The sequence below is a fragment of the Peromyscus californicus genome, unplaced genomic scaffold (genome assembly GCF_007827085.1).
Source record: "Peromyscus californicus insignis strain IS unplaced genomic scaffold, ASM782708v3 Scaffold_18__1_contigs__length_77618521, whole genome shotgun sequence".
Lineage (NCBI taxonomy): Eukaryota > Metazoa > Chordata > Mammalia > Rodentia > Cricetidae > Peromyscus > Peromyscus californicus.
In genome coordinates, this window is record NW_026294480.1 from 63,668,426 (window position 1) to 63,682,890 (window position 14,465).

Genomic DNA, 14,465 nt, shown 5'->3' on the forward strand with positions numbered 1-14,465 from the left:
AGGCAAGACTTCTGGACAGGGAAAATAAGAAAGGATGTATTTAGTCTTGGGGAAGAAAGAAAAGGCACCAGGGAGACACCCGGGCCAGCCCAGACAGACAGACGCGAAGAAAGCAGGAAAGTAGTACATACAGAATGAAAGAAAGGTAAAAAGCCCTGAGGCAAAATGTGGATGAATAGAAACATTTTAAATTAAGTTAAAAGAGCTCGTAGGACAAGCCTGAGCTTCCATAATTAATAATAAGTCTCTGTGTCTTAATTTGGGAGCTGGTTGGAGGCTCAAAGAAAATGCCAACTATTGTTGGCACCAAATGTGGGGCCTGAATCTGCACATTGAGTATGAGCAGGCTGAAAAAAAAAAGAAGAGAACAAAGCAAAATAGAAACATGACAAAAAACAGATATGGCTCATTTCAGAGGCGCTGTTGTACGGCAGAGCACTAGAGCAGACAGCACACTCAGTAAAATCAACAAGCTGAGTAAAAGTTCCTGCCAGAGTGTGGACACCAACTTTCTATAGCTGAGGCAGCTAAATGCAGCTTCTAGTTAAATGCAGCTCCCAGTTAAAAACTCCTCTCAGCCAGGCCTATGGGCTTAAGGCTCAGCTGTATTGGACTTGAGGAGGGGGTGAAGCCAACTGCCAGAGCTACAAGAAGGTGGGCTTGGATGCCACTTGGCAGTTTAAGGTTTGGCTCACATGGGCAGAGACACTACAGGAGCACAATTAAACAGGTCCAGACTAGAAAAACCTTTAAACAGGTTACAGTGTGTGTAGGTGCTTAAGAAAGAAAAGAAAATGGGTATAGATAGTCATAGCAAAAAATAAATAATTTTAAATAATGTAAAGTCTTTAAAGAAAGAGTAAAGTCATAAAGAAAGAATAAGCCATGTAAAGAGGTGATGTGCACAGGGAGTCTGGATCCTGTATGATGCTATATTGACTTGAATATTTTGAATGTTGATGAATGAACAGCAGCTACTGAGAGACATGGGATTGTAAAAGGAATTGCTGAATTAAACCAGCCTAGATACATTAGGAATATCTTAACTTTAAAATGGAATTTAAAAAAAAGTATTGCATTGCAGGAGAGGTTTTGCTTTTGTTTCCACGGGAAATGAAATGCTGTGGATTCCTTCAAAATTAATAGGAGACCCCCTGAAAACATGGTCTACAGACATAAAGAAATAAACTTATAAAAACCATGAGGCAGGTGGTATATATGCTGATCCCTTAACAAGGGAACCACTCTGAGACTGGATGAGACATGGTAAATCTTGTTGGTTACAGAGTCCTCATGACTTATTACATGCCATTCTTTGATATGGCATGGATAGAGGTTTGGTTATACCCCAGTGTTACAGAGGAACTTTGGGTGACTGCCAGGCAAGCAGATTTCTTTGTCATTTCCCTAGGTTTGGAAGGTGCTTGCTCCACTTTCCTGTTTACTCAGGATATATAATTTTTTTTCTTGGGTCTGTAATGGAGTTGAAGTCAGGATAGTTATAATTTTCCTTGTTACCAAATTCAGAAAGGAAACACATATAAGTATAAGGTTGAGAAACATAAAAACTTAAATTGTTCATCTAAGAAAATGCTTTGAGGTCCAAAAAGATAATTTGGGTTTGGTAATACAAGTTAGGATAGAAAATAAGTTAGGTGCACAACTTTTGACTCACCAAAATAGGATAATGGAGTATTTTCTCTAAATTTCCCAAATACAAATGAACTGGATATTGTAAATGTAATTCCTACTTGATAATTCTTATTGTATATAGTTTTACTATGTTAAAACTAAAACCTTTCTTTTAATTTAGACAAAAAGCAGGAAATGTTGCAAAATATTTAAGTATGAAAAGATGGGTTACATTTGTTTAAATATACAAAGATACGTTGCATAACAATTGTTTAACTATGTAAACATATGTTGCATTTGTTTAATTATGTAAGATGTGTTGCTGTTTTACCTTGCCAGCTTCAGGCACCTGATTGGTCAATAGCCTGAACAGCCAATAGCGAGTGAGGAGGTGTAGGCAGGACTTTGGTCAAGGAGAGTAAGTTGTAAGAGGAATTTAGGCTCCAAGGAAGAAAAAACGACATGCCATGGAGACACCAGGGATTAGCCATCCAGAAATGGCATAGAGAAAGCAGGAGAGTAGGACATACAGAATGAAAGAAAGTAAAAAGCCCCGAGGCAAAATATGGATGTTTAAGAAAAAAAAAAGTTAAAATGGCTAGTGAGACAAGCCTAAGCTAATGCCAGGCAAACATAATTAGTACTAAGTCTCCGTGCCTTTATGTGGGAGCTGGTCAGTGGCCCAAAGAAATTGCCAGCTACACTGAAGTGTCCATGAGATGTTGCTTGATTCTACCTCTAGTCTTTTGACTTCTGTAACCTTTTTAATGAGACTTCAGACACTTCCATGTTCAGACTTACAGTGAATGGTATTCAGTGAAGAAGGGAATAGAGAGACAAGAAAGGTGGCCTGGTTACTAAGTAACCAGTTACTATATGTCTTTAAGAGGAGCACAGTAGGACTAGTGCACAGCTATGGTTCAAAAGAAGAACTGAAGGGACACTAGCCACTCAAGCACATGGCCCTGGCAGACATTGCCCTTCTCCCCAAGTCCCTCTGCCGTGCTAAAAACAGATTATATTCCTGGAGCTAGCCCCCAAGATCTGTTCCCTTATTTGGCCACTTCCTCCTCCTGAGGCTGACTACCAAAGTCCACCTATCACAATATTGAAGTCCAGCAATCAGAAGCCCCCTTTGGCTCACCTAATTAACATGCCCAATTAAAATTAACCACCTCATCCTACCAGGGGGTTTCTCCTTTACCTTTATAAACTGTCATTTTCCTATGTGCCCTGTCTGTCTCCCCTCTACCCAGAGGCAGTCCTTTGTCCTTTGGTGACAGATACCCCTGCCCACTTTCTATGGTTCCCTTCTCCTTCTCCCTCTTCCTCTATCAGCACCAGGCAATGAGGGATTCAAGTTCCTATAGTAAACCGAATCCAGACACACTACACCATCCTGCAAGACCCACCTAACCTGCAGGAGTGAATTTCTGCATTATTCTTTGAAAAATACTTGCTAGGCTTAAAGATGGACCATTTTCTATACTGCCACTCTAGAAAGGGGACTCATCAGAGATCTGAACTTCATAAAAATTTGCAGTTGCTCTTGCTATTGGTGACCATATGTTCTGCTGATTTCTCCAGATAATAGTCTCCAAAGTGACTGTTGAAAGACACAAAGCTTTTATTATTAATTTTATGCAGTCTCTAAGTCTTAAACAGCTTCTACCTTCCTTTCAAGTCCATGCATGAGGTACCATCTTAGAAGCAAGGAAACATCTGGTTTGGCCTTCTTGTCAAAATGCAGATGTAATTCTCCATTTTAACAAATAAATTCTGCTTTGTCATAAAGAACATTTTGGTTTAATTAAATTCACCAACAAAAGAAATGGGGATTCTACTTCTATACTCATCTCTGGCTCTTTCATGGACATCATATGAGTTTTTGTGTCTTAAATTTGAGTGACATAAGTTTTCTGTATTAGACCCTTTTAGAATACTAACATGGGTTTTTCTCTAAGAAAAACCTCACATGGGTCTGAACCTAAAGGAATGGATGACTGTTAAGAAACAAAGGTAATAAGATTTTTACTACAGGTATTTAAAATTCTATTTGTAGATATACTGTATGTTAGGATTAGATGCATCGATGATGAATTCTGGTAAGAGAATCATAAACACCCTCAAAAACATTTTGCTGCAGATTTCTTATTCATTTCCTTCTTTTAATTCTCTTTGTTTCTCTTTGAATTGACTGAAATATATTCCTGTTGTCTGAAACTGTAATTGTTAAATATGATTCCTTTGCGGGAACACAGGTTGAAGATGTTTAACCTTTGTAGGAACATTTACATTATACAGAATTCTTTTGTATTAACCAGAGAATCAAAGAAAGAGGTCAGGCATTCTCCAATAAACTCCTCCTAAACAAGAGCCTATTCTGAGTTTCCTGTCTTCTTACTAGGACAGGAAGATTAGCCCAAGTCAAGCCAGGGCCTAGTAACGCTTTTAAATACTAGAAAACTCCTTAATATTTGTCTACTGTTATATCTAACTTTCTTTGAGGAGTTATAATAATGTTTTGACTTGTCAGACACTTTTGTATATATTCAAGTTTCTAGAAGGACAGTTATTAGAAGATCCTCAAAGTAATGAGATGTTTCTAGATTAAGTCAGATGTCTTCTTACTATAATGAGAAATATGTGATGAACAAAAATCAAAGGATGCTTAGAATTCCTGCCAGCTTGCCCTGAGAATCACTCTCCTCCTCAAATATTCTTTTGATAAAAAAAGACTGGCAGAAAGCATTTTGTTCTAGTTAGTGGATCCCATAAGAGAAAAGAGGAGCTGGAAAGATTTATGTAATTTTTTGTTCATTGCTTAACTCAAAGAATTTTAGAAAGAAATATAATTACAATTAACATTTGAGTGTTGAGTGTTCATGCTTCTGGAAACTGTAGTAAAGATTTCCTTGTTGCTATCTACTGCTCCTAGAAATTAGTAAATAAGATTGATGCTGTTATTCTTCTGTTTACAGGAGAGTAAAGTGATACTAAATAAGCTTAGGAAGTTGCACTAGTTCCCATCATCAGAAATTGAGTGCATAAGAGTTCATACTGAAACCATGTTTGTTCTGAACTGTGTTCTTGACTCCAATTCCAGTCTCCAGATATCCATGTCTGGTTATTTTTCAAATAATCATCTTCATAGCAAAAGAAAATACCTTGAGGTCACAGAAGAGTGAAAGTGCCAAAGTTATGTGCTCTTCATTGAGTAAAAAGTCTTTGAATTTGGTGTAGTATGCCAGTCTTTTTCCATTCTGTGCTGCTATAATAGAATACCTGAGATTGAATGCTTTTTATTTGTTTTGCCTTGCCTTTATTTTATTGAAACTAGATATTTTCATATAATATATGATAAAGATTTTCCCTCACTATTCAGTTCTTCTCTAGTTCCCCTGCAATGCAGACCTAACTCCTTTCTCTCCCTCATTAGAAAAAAAAAATAAAGCAGTCACAATTATCCTATACTGACAGCTAATATCCACTTATATGTGAGTACATGCCATATTTTTCTTCTGCGTGTGGGTTACCTCACTCAGGATGATTTTCTTTTTGTAGTTTGATCTATTTGCCTACAAATTTCATCATGTTATTTTTACAGCTGAGTAGTACTCCATTGTGTAAATGTACCATATTTTCTTTATCTTTATTTTCTTTATTCTTCAGTTGAGGGACATCTAGGTTGTTTCCAGTTTCTGGCTATTACAAATAAAGCTGATATGAACATAGTTTTGCAAGAGTCCTTGTGATAGAATCCTTTGAGTATATGCCCAAAAGTGGTATAGCTGGATCTTGAGGTAGATCAATTCCAAATTTTCTGAGGCATCACCATATTGATTTCTACAGTGGCTGTACAACTCAGCACTCCCACCAGCAGTGGAGTAGTGTTCCCCTTGCTCCACATACTTGTCTGCACGAGCTGTCACTTGTGTTTTTTTTATCTCAGCCACTCTGACAGGCGTAAGATGGAATCTCAGAACCATTGTGATTTGCATTTCCTGATGGCAAAGGATGTTGAACATTTCTTTAAGTGCTTCCTAGCCATTTGAGTTTCTGCTGTTGAGAGTTGTTTTTTGGAGCTGTACTCATTTTTAAAATTGGATTATTTGGTTTGTGGCATGCTATAATCCACAGACCCAAAAGCTAATTAACAAAGAGGGGAAGGGAAAATAGAATAGACATGGCATGTTGATGGGTACAGTGTGGGGGGGGATGGGAACAGAAGGGATCAGGTACGGTGGAGAGGATGGAGGGAGAGAGTACTGGAAGAGAAAACTGGATTGTCGTGTACAACTCAGGGACAAGCTGGAAACTTAGTGCAATGGATGTTCCTGTTTTGCTTTATATAACCTGGGATTTTTGCATTTCTATATGAAGTTGAAAATTGCCCTTTCAAGATATGTGATGAATTGTGTCGAAATTTTGACAAGGATTGCATTGAATTTGTAGGTTGCTTTTGGCAGAATGACCAGTTTTACTATATTAATCCTACCAATCCATGAACATGGGAGATATCTTGTTCAATTTCTTTCTTCAAAGACTTGACTTGAAGGTTTTATCATAAAGGTGTTTCCTTGCTTGGTTAGAGTTGCCCCAAGATATTTTGTATTTTTTGAGGCTCTTATGAAAGGAGTTGTTTCTCTGATTTCTTTCTCAGTCCATTTGTCTTTTGAATATAAGAAGGCTACTGATTTTTCTGAGTTAAATTTTTTATCCTCCTACTTTTCTGAAAGTGTTTTTCAGCTATTGGAGTTTCCAGAGGGAATATTTAGAGTCACTTATGCATACTATCATATCATCTCCAAATAAAGATACTTCCACTTCTTCCTTTCCAGTTGGGATGCCTTTGATCTCCCTCAGTCCTCTTGTTGCTCTAGCTAAGACTTCACGTACTATATTGAATAGGTATGGAGAGAGTGAACAACCTTGCCTTGTTCCTAATTTTAACGGAATTGCTTTGAGTCCCTCCCCCCCATTTAAGTTGATGCTGGCTATGGAATTATCATAGTTTTGCCTTTATTATGTTGAGGTATGTCCCTTGTATCCCTAATCACTCCAGGATTTTAATCATGAAGAGGTGATGGATTTTGTCACATGCCTTTTCTGCATCTAATGAGATGATTATCTGGTTTTTGTCTTTCAGTTTCTTTATATGGTGGATTGCATTTATAAATTTACATAGGTTAAAACATCCCTGCACTCTGGGATAAAGCCTACTTGTTCATGGTGGATGAATTTTTGGATGTGTTATTGGATTCAGTTTGCAAGTATTTTATTGAGAATTTTTGCATCAGTGTTCATGAGGTAAATTTGCCTGTGATTCTCATTGTTTGTCAAGTGTTTGTGTGGTTTAGGTATCAGGATAACTGTGGCCTCTTAAAAAAATTGGGCAATGCTCTTTTTGTTTCTGTTTTGTGTGATAATTTGAGGAGTATTGTCATTAACTCTTCTTGAAAAGTCTTGTAGAAGTTTATGCTAAAACCATCTGGTCCTGGTTATTTTTGTTTTGTTTTGTTTTCTTTTGTTGGTAAACATTTAATTACTGCTTCTATTTTACTTGGGATTATAGGTCTACTTAAATTGTTTATCTAATTCAGCAACATAGCAGGATACAAGATCAACTCAAAAAAATCAGTAACCCTCCTATATACAATGGACAAAGAAGCTGAGAAGGAAATCAGAGATACATCACCCTTTACAATAGCCACAAATGACATAAAATACCTTGGGGTAACACTAACCAAGCAAGTGAAGGACCTATATGACAAGAACTTTAAGTCCCTGAAAAAAGAAATTGAAGAAGATCTCAGAAAATGGAAAGATCTCCCATGTTCATGGGTAGGCAGAACTAACATAGTAAAAATGGCAATCTTACCAAAAGCAATCTACAGATTCAATGCAATCCCCATCAAAATACCAACGCAATTCTTCACAGACCTGGAAAGAATAATACTCAACTTCATCTGGAAAAACAAAAAAAACCAGGATAGCCAAAAGAATCCTGTACAATAACACAACCTCTGGAGGCATCACGATCCCTGACTCCAAGCTCTACTATAGAGCTACAGTAATAAAAACAGTTTGGTACTGGCATAAAAACCGACATGTGGACCAATGGAATCGAATTGAAGACCCTGACATTAATCCGCACACCTATGAACATATAATTTTTGACAAAGAAGCCAAAAGTGCACAATGGAAAAAAGAAAGCATCTTCAACAAATGGTGCTGGCATAACTGGATATCAACATGTAGAAGGCTGCAAATAGATCCATATCTATCACCGTGCACAAAACTTAAGTCCAAGTGGATCAAAAATGTTAACATAAATCCAGCTACTCTGAACCTGCTAGAAGAGAAAGTAGGAAGTAGTCTTGAAAGCATTGGCATAGGAGATCACTTCCTAAATACAACACCAGTAGCACAGACACTGAGAGAAACAATCAATCAAAGGGACCTCTTGAAACTGAGAAGCTATTGTAGAGCAAAGGATACGGTCAACAAGGCAAAGCGACAGCCTACAGAATGGGAAAAGATCTTCACCAACCCCACATCTCACAGAGGACTGATATCCAGAATATATAAGGAACTCAAGAAATTAGGTATCAAAATGCCCAACAGTCCAATTAAGAAATGGGCTATAGAACTAAACAGAGAATTCTCAACAGAGGAACCTCAAATGGCTGAAAGACATTTAAGGAATTGCTCAACATCCCTAATCATCAGGGAAATGCAAATCAAAACAACTCTGAGATACCACCTTACGCCTGTCAGAATGGCTAAGATCAAAAACACTGAAGACAGCTTATGCTGGAGAGGATGTGGAGCTAGGGGAACTCTCCTCCACTGCTGGTGGGAATGCAAGCTTGTACAACTACTTTGGAAATCAATATGGCGCTTTCTTAGAAAATTGGGAATCCATCTCCCCCAAGATCCAGCTATACCACTCTTGGGCATATACCCAAGGAATGCTCAACCACACCACAAGAGCACTTGTTCAGCTATGTTCATATCAGCATTGTTTGTAATAGCCAGAACATGGAAACAACCTAGATGCCCTTCAGCGGAAGAATGGATAAACAAAATGTGGTACATATACACAATGTAATACTGCTCAGCAGAGAAAAACAATGACATCATGAGGTTTACAGACAAATGGATGGATCTAGAAAAAATCATCCTGAGTGAGGTAACCCAGACTCAGAAAGACAAACATGGTATGTACTCACTCATAGGAGGATACTAGATGTGGAACAAGGATGACAGGACTGCTACTCATATCACCAGGGAGGCTACCTGGAAAACCGGACCCCAAGAAAGACACGAGGATCGCCCAATGACGGAGAAATGGAAGAGATCTACATGAACAGCCTGAACATGAGTGGGGGTAATGAAGGGCGAGGGTCGAGGGAAAGAGAGCTTGGGGGAGAGGGAGATCCCAGCTGGATCAACAACAGAAGGGGAGAACAAGGAATAGGAGACCATGGTAAATGAAGACCACATGAGAATAGGAAGAAGCAAAGTGCTAGAGAGGCCCACAGAAATCCACAAAGATACCCCCACAACAGACTGCTGACAATGGTCGAGATACAGCCCGAACTGACCTACTCTGGTGATGGGATGGCCAAACATCCTAATTGTCATGGTAGAAACCCCATCCAACTACTGAGGTATCTGGATGCAGAGATCCATGGCTAGGCCCCGGGTGGATCTCTGCGAGTCCAATTAGCGAGAATGAGGAGGGTTTATATGAGCGAGAATTGTTGAGACCAAGGTTGGATAAAGCACAGGGACAAATAGCCAAACAAATGGAAACACATGAACTATGAACCAATGGCTGAGGGGTCAGCAACTGGATCAGGCCCTCTGAATGGGTGAGACAGTTGATTGGCTTGATCTGTTTGGGAGGCATCCAGGCAGTGGGACCAGGTCCTGTGCTCATTGCATGAGTTGGCTGTTTGAAACCTGGGGCCTATGCAGGATCGCTTGGCTCGGCCTGGGAAGAGGGGACTGGTCCTACCTGGACTGAGTCTACCAGGTTGATCTCAGTCCGCGGTGGAGGCTTTGCCCTGGAGGAGGTGGGAATGGGGGGTGGGCTTGGGGGAAGGTGAGGGTGGCCATAGGGGGAGAACAAGGGAATCTGTGGCTGATACGTAGAACTGAACTGTATTGCAAAATAAAAATACAAATTAAAAACAAAACAAAACAAAACAAAACAAAAAACAGATAAAACTCCAGCATTAGAGATGCTAGTCAACACTTCCTGCCTCTTCTTGCTGATGTCCCTCCTGATCTTAAGCAGGAATGACATTGTGATGGACATTCCTTTCAGGAATAAACAGTTCAAACAAGGAATAGAGTTGGTAACTAGAGAATATTGTAAAGTGATAGCTGCCAAGGTTTGTAAATGAGTGAGTGAAAACATAAACAATCATTGTTGCGAGAAGAGGATAAAAGAATAATTTATTGATTTAACTTTAGTAAGTGGAATATATCAAAAAATAGTCATTTTTTATTGTAATATATGTTTTGAACAACTTTAAACTTTATTATATAAAAATTTTATAAACACACCTGTAAGATAATGAAAAGAAAAGTTAAATACAGTTCTTCACATGTATAATGGATTATTGTATAGTTAGCAATATCAACCCTAAATCCCCACTTCCACAGTTTGAATGGGACACAGCAATATTAATGTAATGAATTAAGTAAAAAACATAACTTTAAATTGAATCAAACTTTTCAGATAATTCAATATAGCAAAGCTGAGGTTTGGATTCAATGAGACCTGGGATAATAATGGATATTTACCATTATAGTTACTTTTAATCAACTTCCGCAAACTAAAGCAAGTCTCCTTAATTCTGGGACAGAATGTGTCTTTAAATAACTGTGATGCTTTTCTCAAAAGTTCTGCGTCATATACAAGTCCAGTAGAGTATGATGGGTTAGAAAAGTATCAGTTTGTGCAATTTCATTGTCCTTTCTTTTACTGTTTTCAATCTTTAAAGTATACATAAAATAAAAAAAACACCTCCATGTTCAAGTTAACAGATAAAACTCCAGTATTAGAGATGCTAGTCAACACTTCCTGCCTCTTCTTGCTGATGTCCCTCCTGATCTTGAGCAGGAATGACATTGTGATGGACATTCCTTTTAGGAATAAACAGTTCAAACAAGGAATAGAGTTGGTAACTAGCAAATATTGTAAAATGATAGCTGCCACGGTTTGTAAATGAGTGAGTGAAAACATAAACAATCATTGGTGGGGGAAGAGGATAAAAGAATAATTCATAATCTAAATCTAACATTAAAAGAATTCATAAAATAAATCCAACATTAAAACAATTCATAAACTAAATCCAACCTCAAAACAATTCATAAAATAAGACTAACACTAAAACAATTCATAAACTAAATCCAACATTAAAACAATTCATAAAGTAAATTCAACACTAAAACAGTATTTTTTGAACATGTGTTCTTGTGTGGGTTGAACAGCGTTTTCTAAGCTTGCAATAGTTACTTGCAGCCTATAGATGGCATTTGGCAGGATTCCCCAGGTTAGGACTACATTGAAGAGAGTGGGCTTCATCCATATCAGACAGCTCAGGATCTGTTTTGAGTCTTTTCAACCCATCTTGCTTGAGGTATATAAAAACGTCAATGGAAAAGTGCAGGGTGCCATAGCAACCAGGTGGATGTTGTTACAGTAGGTGACTGTGCAGGATTTCCCACACCATCCTCTTCCTAAAGATGGACATGTGTTGCTGAGAAAAGGTAAGTGGTTGGTCTCTAGAAATGTAATCTGCATATTTACAAGTAAAAATTCCACAGTCACTCCCATTCAGTTGTTGAGGAATCTCCTTTGATGTCATACTGTATCTTTTCCATTCCAAAGGGTCCAGCTCAATGTTCCTTCGAGTTTTGCTCTCATTTTGTAAATATTCAAAGATGGTCTCACAGATACTCTGCCCTGTCTGTCCCATTGAATCGAGGTATATGATACTTTGTTTTCTTAGGTCGATTACTATCAGGCTCCAATGTACCTTCTGGTGAATAGGTACAAGAATAATTTCTTTTTCAAACAGTTTTATTCCTCGAGTCCATCTTTTAACCGAACAGTAGCCGCCATGCTTTAGTTTAGGATAAAAGAAAGTGCTGAACACGTGAATAGCCGGGTACCCTTTTTTGTTATTTCTCTCAACCAGAAGATTCATGTAAAAATTGATGACCTCATCATTGAGCCACTCACCATTCTCTAGTGTGTGGATATCTCCTCGAGTAATATGCAGTTTGAATGCACTCGTTAAGATTTCCTCCTGGGGTCCTGGACCCAGTGCATTTCTTATTTCCTTTTCCATATCCTCTGTAACATTAAGGACTTCATCTGTTCCTCTCCCCTTTTCCTGTTCTGCAACAGCCTTTTTCTCTGCCATAACTACTGGCTTCTTGTTGGGGAGTGACCTACTGCTGCCACTATGCAGGAAGACTTGAGCCTCTGCTCTTAGCAAGTCAGGCTCCAAGTGGTGTCCCCTCCTTCCTTCAAGGTTTACTGCATCTTTCTTCTGTGTATCAGAAGAGTTCTCTGTACACGTCCTCACTCTCAAGTCTGGTGAGACACATTCCTTTGTGGTAACAGCAGTGGATTGTTTAGGATCACACTGAGTCGTTCTGGATCCATGACTGTGCCCTTCCACACACCCTTTGATCTTCAAGGTATCCACCAGGGTTGTGTGAACTCTCTGTGTTTCAGATTTCATATAATCACTGGGTGGAAGGTGCTGCAGCAACCTTTGGCACTTTTGCCTTTGGTGGTTTTTGGCATATTCCTCCATGATGCAACAGGGCCGCTTGCGACCCTTGCCACCATCCCCAGACTCTCTCCCAGTTACAGCCTGTTCCTGTGGACCTTTGGCCCACTCTAGGGGCTTTAGTTGTCTTAGACTTTCTTGATGGGGTTCCCATAACTCATCCTTGTATGGCTGTTGACTTTGAAGCTCTCGGTCTTGCTGTTCCTGAGGTATCCTCTTCTGAGTTTTGCTGGGCTCTTCAAACTCCAAACCTGTTCCACCCTCATTCTTGCATTTCAGTTTTTTACCTTGTTCCAAAGCTTCAGACTCGATCTCTGTCCCACCTTCATCCTTGTATTTCCGTTTTCGACCTTGCCCAGAAGCTTCAGGCTCCATCTCCATCCCACACTGTTGAGGTTGCCACATGGACTCACTTCAGGAAATGTCTTTGATGGGTGCTAGCTCCCTGGTATGGTATAGCCTTCCTATTTCTAAACGAATGCAACTGTCTGCCTGACTCTGGCTGGGTATTCTTGGGCTATTGTCACCTTGATATCTGAAGAATTACTTATTCAAATGATGGTATAATCCACAAATTGGTTCAAGGTTGGAAACCTATCAGTCCACAGGATGAAGAGCTCAGAATAGCTTTTCTTCATAAACAAGAGTTGACTTTGGATGTCAGGGTCAGTCAGAGTAAGAAGTCAATTGAGCTGACAACAGGAACTGATTGGTAAATAATCAAATGTTGGCAGTTCATCGGGGTCCACTGTGAGAAACCTGGTGGAGTTCTAGGATTACTTCCTCAGAAGGGTCTTGCAAGGGCTCAGTAACCAGCTAAAGATCCAGAACTTCGAAATCAGATGGATTGTCCTAGCCACTGTAAGATACCAGGCCTTAACCATGCAGCTAACACATTGGAGGCAAGCCTCACAAGTGATGCCTGACTCCGAGGTTGCCCTACCCACAGCCTTCAAGGTTCCATAGCTGATTGTGATGTGAACTGAAAGAATGTAAATCAACATTCTTTGGAGGGTGACTGCCCGCTCACCCTCAATTTGGTCCAGGAGTTGGAAGACAGGGTTACTGTTGCGAACTAATCATACACATCTCAGTTCCCTTCTGTAAAGCACAGCGTTGCCTAGATAGTCTCAGTATAATCTAGCTTGCCTGATTAGCACATTTGTCTTTTAGGAAATTGTCAATCATGGTCAATAATATTAAAGAAAATATAATTGCCCTTTAAAATGGCTCCTCACGATATGCTTACTAATTACAAAGAAAATAGAATTTTACAGTTATAAAACGCAGTAGGTACTATTGTGTGACAAAACTTTTCATGGGGAAAAAGAGTAGACATGAAACATACACGTCTACTCTCCCCTGATAGACAACCCAGGACAGATCAAAGTTTCGATACCACCAAAGTCCAACTTAGTGAACTAATAAGTTTTATTGGGGTTACTTACAATGATATGGTTGAGGGGTTATTTACAAGAGCAGAAATGACTCAAAGACAGGTGCATCATCATAGCCCACCCTCAGCATGAGCTCACAACAGCTGGGAACCTGGAAACACTGCACACCCTGCAGGCAACTCAACAGGCTGGAAAGTTTCCTTTCTAAGTGACTCAGTTTATCTAAACCTCTTTCAAACAGCTGGCTGGTTTCTGCTTCTTTAGAGGTTGGCTCTTCTGAGAGTCTTCCTTGATGCTCAGCTTCCTTCCATGTGAGAGGGACTCTCAGATTTTTATTGCTTTCTGTCAAAAGTGGTCTAGTGAATCTTGTCAGTTTCAGGGACTTTCTGAGCTTTTGAGTTGTTTGTCTTCCCACTTGAGGAGCATCCCATTAGAGTGGAATGTTTCAATCTTGGAGGAAACTGTTGCATAGCAGGTACCAACACACCGAGGATAAGTACATTGCCAATGAGAATAAATAAAATCTCAGCTTTGTCAATAGAATTTGTGAGAAAATGGTACATTACTACCTTGGTGACGGTCCTGGCAATTACACTAGCCCTGAATTCATCCC

General features: G+C 39.2%; 2 protein-coding genes across 7 annotated transcripts in view; one reads left to right on the forward strand and one right to left on the reverse strand.

Moving 5' to 3' along the window:
* Xrcc4 (X-ray repair cross complementing 4) overlaps positions 1-14,465 on the forward strand; it is a 257,737-nt gene that overhangs the window by 26,662 nt on the left and 216,610 nt on the right. Inside the window, exon 1 of one of the 6 annotated variants that reach the window (XM_052743631.1) lies at positions 6,922-6,942. The exons of the other annotated variants lie outside the window; for them this stretch is intronic. The gene's annotated coding sequence lies outside the window, so the exon portion shown is untranslated. Of the gene's footprint in view, positions 1-6,921; positions 6,943-14,465 lie in introns of those variants that run through there. 6 annotated transcript variants of the gene reach the window in all.
* Positions 11,022-13,757, reverse strand: LOC128113730 (sentrin-specific protease 2-like). The gene has a single exon (XM_052743625.1). The coding sequence runs from the start codon at positions 12,858-12,860 to the stop codon at positions 11,349-11,351; it is 1,512 nt and encodes a 503-aa protein (XP_052599585.1). The 5' UTR covers positions 12,861-13,757; the 3' UTR covers positions 11,022-11,348.

What these genes read in the sequence shown, in the direction of transcription:
- LOC128113730 (XM_052743625.1), bottom strand. Translation starts at nt 12,860, where the DNA reads ATGTGGCAACCTCAACAGTGTGGGATGGAGATGGAGCCTGAAGCTTCT.